The sequence below is a fragment of the Micromesistius poutassou genome, assembly GCF_964030765.1.
Source record: "Micromesistius poutassou genome assembly, chromosome: 14".
NCBI classification, from domain to species: domain Eukaryota; kingdom Metazoa; phylum Chordata; class Actinopteri; order Gadiformes; family Gadidae; genus Micromesistius; species Micromesistius poutassou.
Genome location: NC_140284.1, coordinates 4,976,928 through 4,999,551, shown reverse-complemented (window position 1 = coordinate 4,999,551; position 22,624 = coordinate 4,976,928). Strand labels below are relative to the sequence as shown.

The 22,624-nt window shown below is 48.3% G+C and overlaps 1 protein-coding gene across 1 annotated transcript in view; it reads right to left on the bottom strand.

The window, feature by feature from the left end:
- The window catches only part of dgkg (diacylglycerol kinase, gamma), a 61,095-nt gene that overhangs the window by 7,234 nt on the left and 31,237 nt on the right, over positions 1–22,624 (bottom strand). Inside the window, exons 19-21 of the mRNA XM_084478420.1 lie at positions 15,847–15,911; positions 6,405–6,495; positions 5,022–5,223 (exon numbers count right to left, since the gene is read on the bottom strand). Of these exons, the coding sequence (XP_084334546.1) occupies positions 5,022–5,223; positions 6,405–6,495; positions 15,847–15,911 (358 nt within the window). The remainder of the gene's footprint in view (positions 1–5,021; positions 5,224–6,404; positions 6,496–15,846; positions 15,912–22,624) is intronic.

The window sequence follows — 22,624 nt, the reverse complement described above, 5'->3', positions numbered from 1 at the left end:
CACCCAGATTTGAGCAGACTTTAGATATCATGACGTGTGAGAATGACTTGGACTCGGCAGACCCCCATCTCCCCGCTCCCATGTTGTCTGTGCAATTGGGGAAGTTGCAGTCAACACTGTGTCTCTCTAAATCCCTCCCCCCGGGTCCACTGCAACACCGGCATGCCTTTCCCGCTGTGACACTAACGTCTCAGTGGAAACGCAGAGCTTTCCAAGAAAGAATAATAGGATTGGACGTCCATTAAGCACAAACTGGACAGTTGGAGCGTGAGGGATTAATGACGGGGGCGGCGAAGCCACGGGGTCTGGTGGTGACACTCTACACACACACACACACACGCCAGCTGGGCGTTAAGGCGAGGAGGCTGGCCTGACGCAGGGAACCAGGGACCTGTTTACCCTAAGCATGTGATAAAAACTCCTGTCGCAGAGCCTTTCGGCGTTTTTTGCATAATTAGGCCAAAGGAAACAATGACAGCAGAAGAATAAATGCTGACGAGCTATTTCGAGATTTAACTGCATCTCCACAAATAGCCTTTCCCTCTTGCGCTGATCCACCCCCCCCCCCCTCTCCCCACCACTACTCCATCACATGCCCACACTTTTGCCCCTACTTCCTCCCCTTGTCCAAACATGGGCATGCTGTTGTGGTCCGAGTAGTGTGCGAGTGGGCTGGCAGCGTAACCCACCATGCTCGATCGCCCCGGCAATGTTTCCCACCTCATCAGATTTGTGTGTAGCTTGGCTCGCAGGCAGCCAGCGCTCTTACGTCTCACCGAGGTAATGCTAAGAATAGAATAGAACAGCCACTTACATAACCCAGTGGTACTGCAGTGCATTCTGGGATGCTCTGCCGGGCAGCGTGCCGCTAGAGTTGTTTATGCCACGCTTTGTGCCTTTCTGTTTTACTGTGCTATATACACACACCCACACACACCAACACACACACATACACTCACGTGCACAACCACCCACATGCCATCATGCAGGTCTTGCATGAGTTATTCATTTTCATGCTTGTAGGGCAGCTGAATATTTTGTTGAAAGAAAGAAAGTAGGATTCAAATACCTATCATTTAGATATAGGTCGGTTGAGAAACATCAATATTTATAGACTTACTAATACAAACATACAGTTTGTGTGTGCGTGTGCATGTGTGTGTGTGTGCGTGCGTGTGTGCGTGCGTGTGTGTGTGTGTGTGTGTGTGTGTGTGTGCGTGTGCGTGTGTTTGTGTATGCCGTGTGTTTGGCAATCACAATATTACAGTTGCACTCTTTGTAGCTCCACAGTCCCTTCAGGACAACCTTCACAACGGCACAGGGCCCCGGGGGCCTTGGGCCCTTGTGGTTGGCCCGCCGTTATCAACGACCATATTTGTCTTTCCTTCCGCGTCCCCCAGGCCCGCAGCCATCTCCCCGCACCGACCAGCCTGTCCTGGTCCCTGGGTGGTCGGAGGCGGGGCAGATGGTCAAGGAGAACTGGACCGCACCTCGCCAACACCAAACGGAGGTAAAGGTGTGGCGGGGGCGGGCAGGCCGGCTGCGCCTCGCTTGGCGCCCTGACGGAGCGCGCTGTGCTTCTACGGCGGAGCGTGAACACACACAGCGAACTGTGCTTCATGCGAGGGCCTCGTAACGAGGCGAGGGCGAACGGGTCCACCGCGCTTGTGTATGCTCGTGTGCAGCACTCAGAGAGGTCCGTATCCATGGGGATTTGGTAAACAAGTGAAAATGAAAAGTGGAGGAATTCATCTTTCATCCGACTTCTTAATGAGTGTTTCAATTAGTTTTTTTCCCATGCTCCTAGTTTACATAAAAGACCCCATGGATGGTTTGATACAGAGGCTGTTTGTGGGGCGGAGGGAGGAAGACTTTAGTTTCTCCTCTTTTATCCACACTACTTATCCACTGATGCATGACGTAGTCCAGCCTGTTTGATTGACTGGTGCGGCTGGTTTCAGGGAGGGGGGGGGGGGGGGGTGGATGGATGGGGGCGGTTGGGGAATTTATTCACAGCCAGTCCAGTAGCCTGCCACGGAAAGTTGAGGAGTGGAATCCAGAAAAGTAGCAGGAAATGAGCAAGACGGGGAGGGGAGCAGGAAGGAAGGAGGAGAGGGAGGAAGAGATGGTGCGGTGATATGGGGCTGAAGACGGACAGAGGGGTGGAGGTGCTGACACTGTGGGGGCCCACAGGGCCGTGTCCTGGTCCCCGTCGGCACCTCCTGGTCCGCACGTGCTTCTGTTTTCTCTCACCCTCTAACTTCCTGTCTTCCCACGTCACAAGACGGTCTACACCCACACTGGCACACACATTCAGTATACACCCACCCTTGGAAACTCCACCCAGTGTACACCCACCCTAGGACCCTACACCCAGTGTACACCCACCCTGGAACAACTATACCCAAAACCTTACTATTCTCCATATGAAGAATGTCAAATTCTTTTTTCGTCTCAAAGGTTAAAAATAACCATTGCTTACAAACAGCATGCATCGCCCACATGTATGCATATGAATACGTCATTGTCACCCGGCCTTGTTATTCTAATGAGGTTATGCTACCAGCCCACACAGCTACTATGGTGTGTTTGTGTGTGTGTACAGTGTGGCGGTACACACACCAGGCAGAGCCAGATTGACTCATCAGCAGCAGATGCTATGACTGTGGCCACGGCACCCTTGCGCTTGCTAAACATGACCTGCGTGACGGCAATAAACGCAGCACAGCGCTTTCAACAACTGACCTCCGATCGCGTGGAAGAGCAAACACTGGCCAGGGACAATTGACTGAAAGCTGTGCATGCGGTTACATGTACAGGAGTACTCGCTCACCTCTCTGTTGCTTTCTAAGGCATGCACGCACACACAAACTCACACACACATAATTAAAATCAAAGTACTTTCCCTACGACATAGACGTGTAGAGGGAGAGAGAGGGAGGCGAAAAAATAACCAGACAGAGACAGGAGAACTGTACGAACTGACTTGCATGCATACGTTCTGTACATTCATAGAATATACATCTTTACACACACTCTCATTCACAAGCACACATACTCAAACACACACACGCTACAACACAAGACCAAACTATCGAAGGATGTGCAGATCATTGAAAGCAAAGAGCAATGTTTGCACGGCTTCAAATCTCCCCTTGTAGGTCCTGCCTACGACCCCCACCCCCCCCCCCCATCCCCCCCCCCCCCGGGATCCACGGGTAACTTTTGATGTTCTTCTAATGTGTTAATGTGTGGTTCACGTGGTAGTGTGCGTTTGTGTGTGTATGTGCATGTGTGTCCGTATTTGTTTGCAGGAGCGTTGCTTTGTTTTGGCGTGGGTGTTTCCGTGGGTGTTTCTGTCCATATGTCCATGTTGCCGTGTGTGTGTGTGTGTGTGTGTGTGTGTGTGTGTGTGTTTGTCCACACACAGCAGTGTGTGGGGTGTTCTCTGGCTATTAATACATGGGACATATGGACGGGGCATCCCGCTGCGCTGGAACCTGTGCTATGCCAGACCGGGGCATGACCAGAAGTACCCTGCTCTCCACTGCTCACAGTAGTGGTAAACAGAATGAGTGTATTGACGTGTGTGTGTGTGTGTGTGTGTGTGTGTGTGTGTGTGTGTGGCGAGTGTGGGTGCCTTCAAAGTGTGCACGTGTGATTATATGGTTAAAAGTACAGCGTTGAATATGAACGACCTAACTGGCACACACGTTACATGCGCACATAGGTTCCGAGCAAAGCAAATCTCATTAGACGGTGACTCAAAAATGGACAAAAAGACCACATGGATGTTATTCTGAGATTAGGGAAATGAGTCACACAATTGACATGAGTGTGCATTAGTGTCATTGTTCATTTGCTTCTGTCATTATCATTCTCTCTATCTCTCTCTCTCTCTCCGTCTTCCTCTGTAGTTCTCTGCCTAGCTCTCTTTTCGCTTCCTTTTTCTGCCTCAGCACAGGGTCTCCATGGAAACCAGATTCAGCTCAACGAGAGGAAAGAGCAGATGTGAGAAAAGAGGAGTGGAGAAACACACAGGTACACATTGTGTTGTTCGGACCAATTTGTATTCGTCCACTTTTCTTTTCAACTATGTAACTACATTACTTGAGACCGACCACATTGCCAGTAAACCACACTCACTTGCACGTTGTGTGTCAAGTTAAGACTTAATTCAGTTACATGGACTAATTTGAATTTCAGACGGAGACCTTGGCTGCCCTCTTTCAAGTACTTCTTTGTTTGAATAGCAGAGTTGCTCCTACATGGTTGTTTATCGCTAATTGCCCATAAACACCCTCTATTCTCCCCTTGCTTCCCTGTCCACCCCCCCCCCCCCCCCCCCAACTCCAAAAGCGGTGCAGGGCTGTACCGTCTGCGTCCATCAAACAGCTGTTCTCCTACTGCCACCGTCATTGGCTGACGCCTCTGACGGCACCGCCAGTCCGCGGGGACCTGAGTGACAAGGGAAGGCTTCGTCATCTCATAGCAGACCGGGCGGAGAAGAAAGACGCATTGACGTGAGGCAGTGCGTGCCAGATGAGTCTAGACGGACTGTTGATATCGTACGTATTGGCCTCCTAGCAACACACCCCCGATACGGCTAGCTGACACTGTGATGGAGCCACTCAGGTGATAGCAACACACCTGCATGCACCTGTGCACTCATTGGGAAACACGCATTACATTAGGACCTAATGTAAGATTATTTGTAGCTCATGGTAGGCTGTTGAGTCTTATTATTATACTTTTTATTTTTACTTTTTATTTCTATTGATATTGTTATGACGATGGCATGGCTTTCAAAACTGGCAATCCAACCTCCAGAGCATGGAGAAACCACCGGGGGGGGGGGGGGGGGGGTTTGAAAATGTTCAAGAAGGGGACGTGGTCCCACACGTTTCATGCATGTCACATATTGATCCATGTCATGTTCACAAGGCAACTGAATATTTGAACCTCAGTATTTTGAGTGACTGTGTGGCTGTGTGCACAGCGGACACGCCTTCCGGACTCACCCTGCACACAGAACTTGAGCTCCTTCACGTCGGTGACGGTGCTGCTGGGCACTCGGTCCGGAACCTTCTTGCTCATGCGGTTGTAGCTCCGCCGCTTCTTGGTCTCTCCCCACAGGTTGGAGCCGCCGTGCATGCTGGGAATGTTGAGCACAGCGATGCCCTCCAGGGACGTGTTGCTGAGATCCAAGATTATCCCATCGCACTTCAGAAAGCAAAGGGAGAGAGGGAGAGAGGGAGAGAGAGAGAGAGAGAGAGAGAGCAAGAGAGAGACAGAGACACACACACACACACACACACACACACAAACACATGTAACATCATGTTATAGATATGATTCACATCTCGCAACATGGCACAAATTATCAGCTTATGTGCTATTCGTGCAGAATGGTAAAATAACAAACCCTCCTGGGTCCTGAATACACACAAGCTGCCAGGTGTGTGTATTCAGCGTGCCAGCAGTACAATATCCAGCAGGCAAATGCACTATTTCCATTAGTGCCCCATTTATCTTCCCTGTCATAGTTGGTGTCATTTATTGGTGTTAGAAGTCTCATCTACATTCTATTTGAAAGTCTGCCAAATGTAACCAGCACAGTCATGGGCCCCGCACCGTTTTTCATTTGTAATGAGCTCAGGAGCCTGACATGCCCCTCACTCTTTATTTACTTGGCCCACAAGGTAGCAAAGTTGAGTTCTGTGTGTATGTCTTGTGACATCTGAGATGTTGTGACATCTCTGCCCTACTACATCATCTCCAAAGTGTTTACGTTCACGTTGTAGCATGTGCACTCGGCACAGTGCAGATTGTCAGGAGGACAGCTCTCTGTGACCATTTTTCAAAAAAACAACTGGCACTGATTAAGCCGCTGCTTGCAAAAGGCAGGTCGCGGTTAAGCGCAAAACGTTGAAGTGTCATTATTGAGATATTTCAGCGGAACTGGGCCAATGGTGAAGGAGTTAACGAGAATAAGTGTCTAGCCAAACCAAATGAGTTCAGACTTGGCTGAGCTAAACTCTAGCAAAGACTACCTTCATCTACTCTAATTGTTGAGTGGTTTTGATCAGAGTGTGTGTGTGTGAGTGTATGTGTGTGTGAGTGAGTGAGTGAGTGAGTGAGTGACTGAGTAAGTGAGTAAGTGAGAAAGTGCGTGTGTGTGTGTACTTCTGTGTGTTCTTGTGTGTGTGTGTGTGTGTGTGCATGCCCAGCAGTGCACCATGCTTTCTAAAACGGCAGAACGCAGAGCACAAAGAAGACTAGACACGGTGAATGATGCAGGGATGAGATCACAGTGTTTCCACCTGTCCTCAGGGCACACCAATTACTTTTCAACAGGTTGCCAATGACATAATCCTGGGGGGGGGGGGGTTGGGAAAACTCACCTCCACTTCAATGCATTCATTAAGCTTCTTACAGGTGGCCGAGATGGTCTCCGTGGTGCCAAACTCAAAGTACCACAGCTTGTTTTTCATCCTGTACGACGAGGAAGAGGAGAAAAGAAGGACTTATGGTGTGGAGAACCAACGACACAACGGCAAGAGAATATAACACACTGCTCTGGTGCTGTCTCCCGGTGGTCAACTGTCATATCGTAACAGGATGACAGGGTGTAGTTGGTAGGGTCTGCGCAAGAGGTGGTGGCCACAGGGACCTAGCCGCGCACCCCAAAGCTTTACCCCCCGAGGGTAAACTCGGTGGAGACAGGAACAGTGGCTTCCTGGGTAATTAACAGCACATGTCATAAACATAGACATACAGTGAGGATCTGCCGTAGCTCTCATGAAGCCGTTGTTTGTTTGTGTGTGTGTGTGTGTGTGTGTGTGTGTGTCTGCGTGTCTGTGTGTCTGTGTGTCGGGGCTGGGGGTGGTGGGGGTGGTGGGGGAGGGTTTGTCAGAGGCAGCAGAGATGACTGCTGCTTTCTTGACAACGTCCAAATCGACAACCCACGACTTTGCCTGCCTGCTGCTTTGTCTCCGCCTCACACAAGCAAGGTCTTGTCGCTATGGTGACCCGTCGGTTGGGATGTCGTGTTTTACCAATGGTTTGGCCGCTGTTGCCGTTGAGCAAATGGACCGAGCACACAGTCAAGGTGAGGGCAGCGGAGTCAAGTGTCTGGCTGACGGAGCTGCTAATGTCTGGTGTGCAATCTTGATCCTGCTGCTGCTTTTTTGTGTGTGTTGATCGTTTTAAGGTTAGCGGCCGGACTACCGTTGAGCCAAATACAACAACATGGATGCACAACACAACACGCTCTGTGGCCCCGCGTTGGCATAGCGGTACCGATGCCAGCGCGGTAATGAGAGGGAGACATCAGACATCAGTCTATGCAATTTTCGTTGTCGCTAAGAAATAATTTGGTGGACTGTTTTTGGCATGTTGTGCTGTTAGTTTTTTTTATTTTGATGTCTTTTGACGGCGTTTACGTTTACATTTAAGGGATTTTTGCTGACGCTTTTATTCAAAGCGACTTACAACCATTCATTCACACATTCACACAACGACGGCGGAGTCGACCACGCAGGGCGACAGCCGGCTCGTCAGGAGCAGTCAGGGTGAGGGTGAGTCTCGCTCAGGGACACCTCGACACTCCGGGGATCGAACCAGCAACTTTCCGGTTACCAGTCAACCCGCTCTGCCCTTTTAGCTACTGCCGCGTTTGATTGATTTATCATTTGCATGCGATAAATGTTGTGTCTGCTTTCATTAAAATGTGTTTGTTCAGCGTAGTTGGTTTAGTCTGGTGTGTGTGTGTGTGTGTGTGTGTGTGTCGGTGCCTCTCTCCCCGCTGCCCTGGGAGTCCCCCCGCTCAGCATGCAGGCCACCGTCGGCCCGCGGAGTGGAGTGGAGGGAGAGCGGAGTGGAGTGGAGGGAGACCGGAGCGGAGACCGGAGTGGAGGGAGACCGGAGCGGAGGGAGAGCGGAGTGGAGGGAGAGCGGAGCGAAGGGAGGCCGGAGCGGAGTGGAGGGAGAGCGGAGTGGAGTGGAGGGAGACTGGAGCGGAGTGGAGGGAGAGCGGAGTGGAGGGAGAGCGGAGTGGAGGGAGAGCGGAGTGGAGTGGAGTGGAGGGAGAGCGGAGTGGAGGGAGGCCGGAGCGGAGTGGAGTGGAGCGGAGTGGAGGGGGAGTGCAGGGGAACGGGTTCACCCACTGGTTCCCACTGGGGCTCACACTCACAGCAGAATGGGAATAAGCACACAGACGAACGGGGCCCGTCGCACGCCCCCTGCCTCATATCCATACAGTGGGCCTGCTGTATGGACAGAGAGGGCAGCAACAATATGCGCCGGTGGGCGGCGGCCAGAGCAGATGTTGTGAAAACATGCTTCAGTGGGGGCCACTGGGGTGGGGCGTGCTCACCCGGCCTCGTGACTCCCCCCCCTCCAGCATGCTACCCTTCCCCTGAGATAAGCATCTCCATTAATTCCCTGCGAGAGCAGTGACCCATCTGACCTTTGCCCCCCCCCCCCCCCCCCCCTGCGGTTGCAACCTACCATATATGCGCACACAACCTCTCTCTCTCTCTCTCTCTCTCTCTCTCTCTCTCTCTCTCTCTCTCTCTCTCTCTCTCTCTCTCTCTCTCTCTCTCATATATTATTGTGTGTCTTCAACTTATAACGTGTGGGCCTTGACGATGTCAAGGTGCATGAGACGTTAAATAGGGAAACACGCACACCACTTAGGAAGTGTCCGTGGTGTTATTACCACATGCCGGCCACTTTGCCTGTGCCTCCGTCAGCCACCAAATGAAGACGGTCCGAGGGCCGAGCTCTCTGCTACAGCAGCTGGACCGTGGCCAGTGATAGTGGAGGGAGATAGGCCTGCAATTGTCATGTGTGCATTTACATAGAAGGAGGGTGGGGTGAGGGTAGAGGGAGGGCAGGGTAAGGGTAGAGGGAGGGGGGGGGATGGTCGTTGTAGGGGTGGTGGGGGGGGAGGGGGTTTTAAGAAGACAAATCCAGTGAGTGGAATCTGATCTGTTATCTCTGGTAATCCACTCAGCTGCTCACTTCCCTGTGACCTCTGCTTCAGGGCCGCGTCGAGCCGGTCACAAACTCAGGCTGATATCAAGGGGACTCGACGGTACAAACAACGGCCGAACAAGGACCACATGATGTCATGGTGCCAGGGTGAGACAATCATAGGCCTAGGAAGGAAGACGTGCTGGGGGGACAATGCACTGTCCCCCAGGGTGCAATGCAAAATGTTGGGTTGACACAAAGTGATCAGCAAATGGAAGGGAGGGGGGGGGGCAATGTCCTTTAACCTCCCTAGGAGCCATGACTGGATAGAAAGCATTGTATAGTGAATAGAAGGTGTACGTCAAGCAATTTAAGTGATTGGGTCTAACACTTTAATCAGAACTACTCAACTCATCTTGCCTCAATATGTTGCCAATTAATAATGGCTACTTGTTATAGGGCTGGCCGCAAGTCACCAAGGCGGACTCAAACATCAGGCCATGGCTCATATGATCATCACTCTCTGTAAGATGAATACCGGCAGTGTATGAATGTCATGAGTAGAAGAATGTCATTAATAACTTGTTCAGTCCGGAACATTCCTTGAGGAGCTAAATCCCTTCCTGAGGGCCTTCTCTACCCTATGGTGATATAACCTTTGACCTGACAGTGTCAGTGTGTGTGTGTGTGTGTGTGTGTGTGTGTGTGTGTGTGTGTGTGTTACTGTTGTTAAAACAGAGCTTAAGGAGCCCACAAGCAGGGAGTCATGCCTGTGTCCGTTGTGACAATGAGCACAGGCAGAGATGAAGATCAGGATTACACAGCCGTCACATCTGATTTAGGGGACCTTTCACACCAAACGTCTGGTAGATTAGGTCGCAATTATTTCCGTTTAGCATCTCAACTTGCCAACGTTATGTTATTCCCGAATGTGTCTCACTTGAGTTTACGAGATAGAGGAGGAGACATGAAAGGAAACGCGTCTTCACAGCTCTCAGCAAGTTCCAATATGTATTTTGTAAAACACGTGGACCAATAGGAACACACTCAACTCCATAAATGGGGTCAGCAGAAAACCAACCATGATACTAAATTGAGTGCTTTGGATTGTTTTGCATACATTTTTATGTGCTTTGCATCATTGCAATTACAATTTTGACCAATTAAAAGAATATCTAGAATGGATTATTTAAGGTTTTGTACTTGTATGTTAATTGGTGTTGAAACATACAATTAGCAGTATGGTTACACATTGTGGGTATCACAGTGTCTTTCATACACATCTCTAAACAAATACAACCTGCAAGAGACTTCCACGTCGTGGTCTAAACAGCTCCAGGCTCTCTGTTACAACCAGTCCCCATCTCTAAACAAATACCACCGCTAAGAGACCGCCAAGTCATGGTCTGCATATGCACACACGTCTGCAAGCGTGCACACGGTGACATGACAGTGACCTGTGTACGCACTGAGAAGCACTTCAGATCCAACCAACAGGGAACAGTGGGCCCGAAGTACAAAACAAAAAGTCAATAAAATAGATTAAACCCTACCTGTCAGGCGGCGCCTCCTTGTGCCGCCTGATGTGAGTCATTGTTTAAAACACACTCGTCTCTCGGCCGTCAAAGTCTCGACAGGCTTATTCGGTTATGTATTATAAAATGTTCTCATTTTTGGTCGGAACACAAGGGCATTATAACAAAAGCCAGAATCGCAAAGCACTGTATTTGATCAATTGGCGTCGACGGGTGTTGTGCTGAAATATTGTCCCCTTGCCAGGGTTTAAACAGAGTTTGGAGGTTGGAGGTTTGATGAAAAGCCAGACGACCTGCAAACGCTGAAGGCGACAAGGAGACCGTTTTAAACCACACAAACACAATCGAGACTTGCCCAGAAGTACCTGGGTGATTTAGTCCTTTTTGGATTGACTATTGTAAATGTTTATTCACCCTTTCCAAACTGAAAATGTTAAGCCATTTTTGCCTCTAGACACTGAAACAGGTTTCTATTAAATGTAATTAAAGGAACTCTCACACTTACCACCTAACATTAAAGCATCAGGTAAAGCCGTTGAACAACACACACACACACACACACACATGTTAAAAAGTGAACGTGTTATGTCAAAATAAAAAGCCAGTATCCAATTTCTATATTCGTATGTTTTAGCGGAACGGTGAGAAAAACAAATAACAACAATGTGTTAAACACTGCTTTCGCCAACTTGCATCGCTTCAGTAGCAGGACCTCAGAGCACAACACACACACACACACACACACACACACACACACACTCACACAAACAATCTCAAAGGAAAGCGCACCGCCGCGGCAGACTGGCGTGGGCCGCTGGGTGTTTCTGCACTAGCTGCTGCCTGCCGCTCCGACCTGCTGTCTTTTCTATCGGACTGTGTTTCAGATGAAGACTCGGCCCCCGAAACGCAACTCTGGCAGGAAAACCACCGCGCGCCCAGCTAAGAAAGCACAGTGGGGGGGGGGAGGACGGACGCTCGGCCGAGGCCACAGCATTGATTCCCCCAGTCCCCCCCCCTCCCTCTCTGTCATGAGGACAGGCGACCGCAGGGATGAAACGGGGAGGTGTCTGATCTCGCACATGAGGCGGAACGCCCGCCTTCTCGCTCCCCCCCCCACTCCTAACTAACTCACTAACTAACCCCCTTGAAGTCTCTTCACTGCCATGGGTGTGAATATATGATGAGATAATCAGTGGACGTCGTGTCACGCCTTGGTGAGGGCTCATATCCACTCGCTTGGACGCCAGACCTCGCCGAGGCCATATGGAGATTTTAGATGAACCCAAGCTCCTATACGGTGAAGAGGAGGACTTGTAATAAAAGTGTGCTATCGTATAATCTCAGGTGGCATTGTTTTGCACGTAGCATTTAGTATAAGAAATACGATGTGCTATGAAAAAAAAACAACACAACATTGAATGCATCGGTGCTTCGAGTCGTCGTGGATACAATTAATTCTGACTTCAAGACAGTTCAAAGCATTACAATTAGCGTGGTTAAAATGAGAGCTACTCTAGCAAAACAAGGGAGTCCCTCGCTGGGGATTGGCCCTTCAGATGCCATCACCGTGAAGCTGGGAAACGGAGCGTCCGCTGGTCTTAACCTCACAACCTCCATTGTTATTGTAATGCGGGCAACAAAAGCAACCAGAGCCCTTTTTTTCTCATCACCACACAAGAGCTATTCGACACTTCCTAATCCAAAACTTCCTCTCCCTGCCCCCCACCGGCACTGAAAGGCACACACAGGGGCTCACACTCACACACACACACACACACACACACAAATGTAGGCACACACACACACACACACACACACACACAGACACACACACACACACACACACACACACACACACACATTTGTAGGCATACACACACACCCACACACACACAGGCACGCGCACACACAATCACACATGCAGACACACACACACACACACACAGGCACACACACACACACACACACACACACACACACACACACACACACACACACACACACACACACAGGCACACACACACACACACACACACACACAGCTAGGAGCATTGTCCAGTGTTTGAAGCATTATTAGTACCTGGGCCAGGGGCTCCTCTGGGTCTGACTACTGCTTCTTCTTTGTACTGACAGAGTTCCACAGACAGGGGCGTTAATGCTCCACCGTCCCCCGCTACAAGCCCTCTCCCCTCAGGTGAGAGGGGGAGAGGGGCCTGCTGATGTTCATTACATGTGGTAGTTTGACTCAGTAGAGGCTTAATAAGTGTCACAACTGAGGTCGCTGTACATAAAGTTGTATTGTATACAGTATTTTTTTAAAACAACAGCAAACGCAGGAAAATAGTGAACTACGCTCAACGTATTTACCTTTTGATAGACAATAAGCTGAAAGGTAGTTAAGGTCAGTCCTTAAGGCTTAGTTATGGTTAGACGTCAACACAACGCAAAGACCACAGGACTCTCAAGCGGTGGATAGGGTGGGGGTGGGGGTGGCTGAGGGGACGATTCAGGAGTCCAGCAGCCTCATTGGTCCACAGTTATATTTCTGAACGTGTGTGTGCGTGCCTGCACAGCGGGAGTGTTTGCTTTATAGGAGAGATGAGCAAGGTGACGGGAGACAGACAAAACCGTGGGAACGGAGACAGACAGGCGGGGGGGGACAACAGCGCGCAGAGCCCGGAGTCTGAGTGCGTCCGCCGGCGGCTAGCAGCTCCTCAGCTCCTCTGCCTGGTTGCCAGGTCAGAGGTGAACCCTCCACCACTGAGGTCCTATCACCCATGGCGAGGGGGCTGCGACGTCTCTACGCCTCAAAGTCTTTCAGTTTAAATTGGCATGAAGAGCGGCAGACACTTAGGCAGCCAAATGCTTCAATCAGAAAACAATGAAACAGTTACGAGTGTCCATCAGCTGTCTGGTCGCTGGTGCACTGCGAAAAGGCAAAAAATTAAAATAATAAGCAGTGGGGTATTTGAAAACATTATTTTTATGTAGATTTGCGCAATTCTAAGTTAAAAAAAAGTGCTTGTGCAATTAAACAAAAACTTACATATTCATATATTTATATAGCATAATGGAAATTACATTGTGGATGTCCATTCTAAAGACAATTTATTCTGAAAGGCTGAAGCTCTATGTGCATCAGGGAATCAATGGGACATACTCGTAGTAATCAGCGCATCTCGTCACACTGCACATTAATTCCTAATCAAGCTGAGTGCAAATTATAATCAGTAAAGGTTACACATTTTAGGTTTGCATTGTACGTTTATTCAGCTGAAAACGCATCGCAGGTGAGAAGCTCAGCAAAAGCAATCACAAAAGATCCTGAATACATGTTTAATGCCCTCAAACAGGCCAATTAACGGCTCATAATTAACTGTAAACATAGATCAGTCTTAGATCAGTCAACACTTCAACCCTGGGCGGGAAATTCAGGTGTTCAGGAGTTTACAATGGATTTAGGAGGACTTAAATGAAATATATAAATATAATTAAATATGAGTAATAAAGTATAAAGTGTGTATATGTATCTAGAGTCAATCTTTTTATTTGCTCTTTCTTTGTGAGTAGGGCTACTGTGTGTGCTATCACGAAACATAGATATAGTCACACACTTACACACTTACACACACACACACACACACACACACACACACACACACACACACACACAAACGTGGACATGTGTTCTGATGCCCATGTCATTATTGGACACTGTGCAAACGGTACAGTCCTCCAGTGTAACCCAGCGGCAGTATTTAATATCTAATCTAGATCCAATGTGTATGAATGGTGGAGTGAGAGGCAGTTACTGTAAAGCGCTTACAGCTGCCACAAATAGGCAGACCATTTACATGAACAAGAAAGCACCTCTAATTAAAATAGTGACATTTAAATGGTCCTCATTTATATAGCACTTTTATTCAAAGCGCTTCACAGTGTTGACTGGCATTCACCCATTCATGCACACATTCACACACCGACGGCGGAGTCGACCACACAGGGCGACAGCCAGCTTCGTCAGGAGCAATTAGGGTGAGGGCGTCTTGCTCAGGGACACCACAACACTCAGCTAGGAGAAGCCGGGGATCGAACCAGCAACCTTGCAGTTACCAGCCAACCCCCTCTACCTCCTGAGCTAATGCCGTATATATTGTGTTCAATATGCTGTGTTTGACCCTCAGAGCAGTTGCGCCACAACACACGTTGTTTTTGATTGGCCCCTTGTTAGTCGCTTTTGGCCTGGATCACTGCCCTCTTCCTCCCTCGTCTTTCTCTCTATATCTTAGTGTTGTTATGCATCCTAACCAGGTGATTACTGCCACACCCATCGAGTGCCCTCTGAAGCTGCCGCCTGTTTTGAATTGTCTGCTGAGTGTGCTCTGGATGACGTCTGTGGCTGAGTAGCTGAGAGTGATTCAAAGCGTCGCTTCTGTGTGGCACCAAATCAACAGCTTTTTTATTTCCACTTATATTGGCTTGCAGAGTTTGACTCTTAAGCTGACGCTCAATGGCTTAATCACGATACCGGCAATTATGCCATTTACAAGCTATACCTGAACTGCTCCCACTTTCTCCAAAAAAATGCTGTGGGGACTATTGACATTGAGTACACACATAACTATACATTATGTTGTGTGACAACCATTAATCTATCTATTCTCCATCTCTTATCGTCAATATCTACTTACGTGCTTTGAATCCTCAATCCTCAGTACGACCGGCAGCATGTGAAGACCTTTTACCATTGTCCTGAGGCACGGTCGCTAGATCGTTGTTTGCAAATGCAACTTAAAACGAGATATGCTTGTGCAAAGTTTGCATTTTTGGACAGTTGGTATAGCTCCGCCTTTGGGCCAATCAGTGTAATAGTTGCGCTACGTTAATCTTGGGTCAACCTCTACAGGTCTACTAAGTTTCATAAAAAGCGTGCAAGGGGTTTAGGCTGTGTAAAGTTGCCTTCGCACACTTTGTGCTTGGCACCTAATAATAATCAAAACATTGAGAATTACAATACGTTGCCTCGCACTTTGTGCTTCGCACCTAAAAATGATTTAGTGTTAGTGTTGCTTATTTCAGGGGACGATTATTGAGTGGGTGATCTGTGTGTTTCCACCTCAGAATAAGTGGACCCTTAATCTGGTTGTGCCATCGTTGTTGTACGCAAGGACATTTTGGACCAAAGCAGGATAATAAGCTCAAACAAAAAACACCCAAGCCGTCACAACCTGAGTCTGCTCAAGTCTCCTACTGTGCTCGAAATCCAGCAACGACCCACCCAGACATTTGGTTTGTTTGTTGGTTTGCGTATCCACATATTTAACGTTTGTACCTGCTGTTGAACTTCTCCGGGTGCTTTTCCCGCATCAGGTGAAAGCGGTGGGCGATGGAGGCGTCCTGCGTCAGAGAGAGAGAGAGAGAGAGAGAGAGAGAGAGAGAGAGAGAGAGAAGAGAGAACACAGGTTAGCTGGAGGTCTGGCCTGGAGCGCAGGCTGACACTTAAACCCCACCACAGAGCCAGGGGTGCGGAGGTCAAACACGGCTGCGTGTTGCGCTGGAGGACAGCAGCGCTACACCTGCAAACAACAAAGATCAAACCAGAGAAACAAATATCCACTCGTTGCTAGGCATCCACTCTTTCTGAAGTGACTCAGGGGTGCGCAGGGCCACGTTCGTTAGGACTCCTCTAACTGTCGGCTGTTGTTTGTTCAGCCACAACATCCAATGTCGTGTGTGTCGACTGCAACTACAAAGTAGGCACACAAATCACCTCTGTGACGTCAGCGGCCTTTCGGTGAGACGGAACGGCGATAACGGCTCACGTAAGCGTTTGCATTTGGTCAAAGGGTAAGAGTTGTAAACGAAGCGGAGGAGCACTGACCACGTCTGTATCAGTAAGGGTTTCTATGATTGATGTTTGTAGCACTAGTGCGGCTAGCATCACCTGCCCAACATCCCAGTATCCCCAGAAAATCAGGCAAAAATAAGCTATGATTATTTGTTCTTTCACGAAGAACTGTATTTTTAAAAGCAGCATTTAATTCCATTTCTGAAATTGTCTCAGAATATAGATGGACAACTAGAAGGTAACTTAAGAAGCACCAACTACAACGACTACAGAGGTAAACAATGACACATTCATTGGAAGGGAAGCAGACCTAAACACGATGCCAGTCACAATAACACACACTGTCTATGTGTTCACAAGAACAGCGACCACATGTGTAGGGCTGCAACTAACGATTATTTTAATAATCGATTAATCGGTCGAATATTTTTTCGATTAATCGATGAATCGGATAAAAAAAAGAAACATTTGTAATTGCCGCATCTTTATTCAAAAACTGAACATTACTTCAAATTCACAGTGCAGACTGAAGTGTAAAAACAACAGGTTATTGCTCCAACGTCCCTGAGCTATTAAAAGTAATATTTAATTATCAAGAAATATTAAAACATAACTGTATGATATACATTTATGTCTATATATACAAAAATGAAAAGGCTCCTTTCTTTTATAAAGTGCACAAAATTTGGTTTTCAGTTGTTTAAAAGTGTAAAGTAAATAAAGTAACACACACACACACACACACACACACACACACACACACACACAATTAACCAGCTAACGCTTACGTTAGTTTAATAAACTTTTCATGCTTGTAAAGCTGGATAACGCATAAATTAAAACACCAAACGAGAAACAGGAGATACTAGATAGATTTATAGTCCTCCGTAAAGTGCTGTACGTAGCTACGGAGACCCTGTCGGAGACCCTCTCCGTAGCTCTATGTGCGCATCAAATATTTTTTAACTATCCGGCGACACAATGGAGAAGGCAAGGGCTGTGATTGGTCCTCTAACAAAATCATTTCCGGAATCACATTTCCCGGTTTGACTTTGCGCCTTATTTACTTTGCACATTAAGGACCAATAAAACACCAAATAAGATTTGCTTTGAAAGCTTTGGAAGTTTATTTTCAACACTATTTACACGGTTAGTAGTAAGCATATAAGATCGATCGGGCGGCGAATTGCATCGCGTATCCGACATCCCGACGGAAAACTGCAAATGCTCGAGGGGTCTCCGTAGTTACAGAGTCGGATTACGGATTACGGACACGGAGTGGTATACTTTGTGCTTGATATTGCATGTCCTTACTTGAAAACGGAATAAATGTGAGATCTTGCATTGACTTAACCCTGCTGTCGAGCCCCCTTCTCGTCACGGATGACATCACCGTGGTGCTTCCGTGCCACGCCATTTCACTTTTGCAAAGATTGCAACCAACACACTTTTTAGCTTTATGCATTGTTAATTGCTCCCACACTTTGGAAGATTTCGGTCGAACCGTTTCCTCCGCCTCCGCCGTGTTTCATGTCCAAAATACAAGCAGTGGTCGCTCACACTATAGCGCGCGGAAAGCTCGCTGTGGGCGCGCATGAAGCATGGACCTGTCGGCGTCGGCTTCTGTAAACTGTTCCGCGCCTACGAGTGACTATTATTATTAACAATAATAATAGTATTAATAACCGCGCGACTCAACAAATCGATTTATTAGTAATCGATTTTTATTGATTCGTTGTTGCAGCCCTACACGTGTGTATATGTTAATCCATAGGATGCAGCCGTATCCCACAGGACACGACGCTTCTATTGACAACAACAAGCTAAGAAGCGTCGAGGTGAGTAGTTCAGTGTGTCCAACGGCTGACACGAGGCCTCTGCTGAGCCAAAAGGCCAGGAGAGTGTGGGCCCAGAGTGTGTGTGTGTGTGTGTGTGTGTGTGTGTGTGTACAACCCTCTGACCTGTGGCTCGAGGCAGAGATGGATGGAACCCATCAGTTACCCGGGACAGCCTCCTGGCTGTGACCTCATTCAGTGACACCTATTCAAACGCCTGTCGGGGGTCAGTGTAGAGGCGCTGCTGCCCAACCAGCTTTTTTCCATAAAAACTTGATTAAATGGATCATTGCTAATTTCAACAACATCAAGCTTATCCTGCTTTTCAAAATAAAAGCTCTAAAAAAACGAACGCAGATAATATCTGCAACCCAGGATTGCATTAAAGCGGAGGGCTGACCTCTGTCCTCTGTCCTATTGGAAATACGGCCGTACGTAACAAGGTGGATCAGCAGCAGGCACTTAGACGCCCGAGTGGATGTAATCAGTCAGAGCGGAACCACTCTTTCAGAGCGAGCCCCACTTAAGGAGATGACCGCTGGCCTGAGCTTGACCAGAGTACTCTCTGCGCCGCTGGACACGCCCCGCAGGGGGTGGACTGGTGATCCGTCTTCCCGGCAGAGACGCATCGATCACGTGCAGCAAGTGCAAACTGAGTTCAGGACCCATGCCGCCCCGTTCTCATCTGCCGCTGCCGCTCTTCTGTACTGTTCCATCAGTCCAAGACATCATTATAACCGGCCAGCGTGGACGGGACTTTGGTTGGAGGTGTGCAGTCTCCGGAGCAGTGTCTGGTGGAATGGCGGATTGTTGGTGGAAAGCCGGGTACGAAGCCGGGTGCAAAATGTCACACCTCTGCTTGGGGGGGGGGTCAATGATTTAATCTCTAGTCTTCCTGGAACACTGCTGGTCAACGAGGACGGGAGGGGTGGGGCCTATCAACACCTTTGGCCCATGTGCAATAATCGGTGCCACGGCTTGTCTGGACATCTCCTACTGAAATCTTATTCACCCCCTCGGGCTTCACGTCTAGTGAGCGTTCCGTCTAATGCCTTGTATGCGACTCGGAAACGCCGAAAGTTTTCTCCACAGTCCAAAACTAAAGAATCACCAAGATGACGGGATGCTAGTTGCAGCTCGACAGCACTTTCAGTGGAGCCCTGGTTTACAGCAGCCGAGCACTGCCTATTGGTCGACTTTCCTATTGTCTGGAGTAGGAAGGACTGGAGAGGACCGGGTCCAGGAGGGTCCGTCACAATCGTGACTAATCGCCTCCATGGGGACAAAGTAAAACTCATTCAAATTGTAGCGGGGTTGAATGAGCATTGAACGATAATGAATAACGTCCCTGAATTACATCGCTGAGCTCCATCCAGAACTAAGAACCACGGGCAGTCACAGCAGCACACATAAGCCCGGCCCATTCTTCTGTGTTATTCTAACCCTTTCCTGACATTCAACAATCAACATCTGTTTTGAAACCACACAGAATAAAATGATTTGCTGAAAAACAGCAATGTGCTTACACAACAGAAAAATATCAAAAAATCAAATGAGTTGTCAAGTCGATGCTGACGGTCACAAGAAGAAGACGATGTGGGATGTGACACGTCCTCCGTTATGCGCACATTTCACAGCTGAGGGGTAGGAGAGCCACCGTGACGGCTGGGGTCTCAACAGCCTTAAAGCTGCCGTTGGGTTGCTGTGGCTCTCCGGATGCCTGGCTGCCTGCCCTCTTTGTGCAGGTGTTCCTGAGAGTGACGGAGAGCGGGGGGGGGGGGGGCTGAACGAACACAGGCAGACAGGCCCCCAGTGACACGCGTCCTCTCCAGTCAGCCCTGAGAGCCGTGTACCGTCCCCGGCGACTCCATGGAAACCAAAAGGCCAGATGCTTGGGCCAGTCACGTCCGCCCTGCCGCTGTCCTTGTGGGCTCCACGGTGGCGTACCTGGGTTCCCATGACGACCGCTAACCCCTCTGGCTCCGCTGGGGCCGTAATGAGGGGCCCCCGTCAACGTTCTGTCCGAACACAGGGAAACGCTGCCATAATGATCGGCTGAAGGGCCGGAGCAGACAATATGCTGCTATGAGTCCAATGGCTCGGGCCGAGAAACGCAGAGCTCAGATTCCTGATAGGGGATAACGTGAGTGTAAACCCACAATTTCTACTCAAAGTTAAGACGTCATGCGTTTCGTATATCGATCACTGGTAAAACAAATGATTGGATGGTGCTCCCTGTGGAGCGTGCAGCATTGGCTGCTTCAATTGTCACCTCTGTTTTAACCACAAGACCAGTCGTGACATGTTTCATCACATGACTTCTAAGTAGCCCGGCCCGGGACACAACCAGATCCATTCTTTTTATTTTTTTGAACGTGTTAGTAAGACCCAGAGCCTGGGATCCCAGCGCCCTTGGTCCAAGCCACCACAAGAACAACAAGGGAGGAACTGTAGGGTGTAACACATCATTTAGAGCAAGGACACAGCCCTGGTAATGGCCTGAGACAGCAGAACGAGGTCAGGCTATTCGTTTTGAATAGAGTTCCAACCCAGAGCAGGATTGTCTACATACCTTGCAGCTGCACTCAGAGTTTAAACTATTTCAACTTTAACATCTGACACTGACCTTACCAAGCACGCCCAGACAGAGTACGGGTTTGTATATATACACATTTATATTCATTCCTATATCCCTGCAGTGCATTTGAATAATAGGAATGGTCAATTATTTGAATGAAAAGAGAACAAAGTTCTCTTGTTATATTGTCATATAATAATGATTGTATTACCAACACCCACATGGGTAAATGAGAAATCACACAGGACATTGTGCGTAGCAGCAATACTTGTTGGCTCCCTCCAGTGCCATGTTACACACATACACACAGACTTCAATGTGTGCTTATGGGGCCTATAATAGGGATCTGTTGTTAATCTGTGTCACTTGCAATCATCTTTTTTTTGCATAGCACCTTCCAGAAAGACCAATAGGCCAAGGCATGTGTGTGTGCGTGCGTGCGTGCGTGCGTGCGTGAGATTTCCTGCGGTTGGTAGGAAATCTCAGAGGGGGTATCTACATGGATGGATCCAATTAGATTTTTTATTCGCCCATTGCTTGTTTTGACATCCACAGATGCAACAGCTCAGCTATCTGCCATCATAAAACCTAAACAGTTTTGAAAGATTGGTGCTGCCAAGACAGCATTGTTTTGATCCCAGGCAGATGCATGCTGGGATTGTGTGACACTAACTACCTATATGAAAACCAGGCTTAACTTGGCCGCACACCATATGGAGAGCATGTGACGTGACAGATAAAACATATTTCTTGGGGAACAGCAAGCGATCTGCCAGTCAGGATTAGAGCTCTGAGACAAAAAACATCTGCACACCGTATATAAACCACCATATTTTACCAGCACCCAACACATGTAACATAATCTATCCTGGGAAGATAGCATTAAAAAAAAAAGTGCTTTATAAAGAAATTAGTTTCTTTTAATAATACAGGTATACAAAATGTAGTTGCCTTTTATAGTTTTCATCCAATTAATTGTTACTAATGAACCAGAATAACAATATATATATCAATGGCACTATTGAATGTATTGTTGTACAAGGGATATTGAATTTAACAAATGGGCATGTTTAAAATGGGTTTCATTCAGCATAACTTGAATTTTTTTTTTCTACATCTCTATCTTGTATCATGGATGGAAAGTCACACCCCTAAACGCTTTAAAACAAGCAGATTTAATTGGGGTTGTTGTATATGCCTCGGTGCTCTCGCCTCTAGTTTCTCTGGAGCGTTTGTTCTGGAGAGTCCTGGATTTATAAAAGCCCATGTTCAGCCCAATCTCAGAAGTCTATCAAATCTTCTCAGTTACAGCCTACAACAAACAGCCAGTAAAGGAAGAAACCCTTGTTCTTGGGCCAGGGGAATACATGACCCAAACTACCAATTGGGGAAAATAGCCTACTTGTTCAGGCGGTCTTCATCTATGGTCCCAACTGCTGTTGTGACCACTACTTCTATCTGGCCAGAACTATTTATCTGGTCTCAACCCTGGCATTGTGGAGGATACTGCCTCCCCATCCCCCATCCCCTCCCTGACCTGGATACATGGGAGTTATCCAACTTCCCTCCACTCCTTTAGTCGTAGATGATATCCAAGGACAGAGGGGCTGAAATGAATGCACACGACATGTGTGTTGACAAAAAAACACCATCGCCATCCGATGGTGCGTCCTTCTGGTGTGTGTGTGATGTGTGGATACCACAGCTGTCTCCCACCGCTCCTCAGATCACTGCTCTTCTGCTGCCCAAGACAGGACAAAAAAGAGAGGCAGCTGCATCTCTTGGCTATATTGGCGATGGGAAGACAAAGCCGTATGATTGGGTCTTGTATGATGGAGTGCTCTCAAGC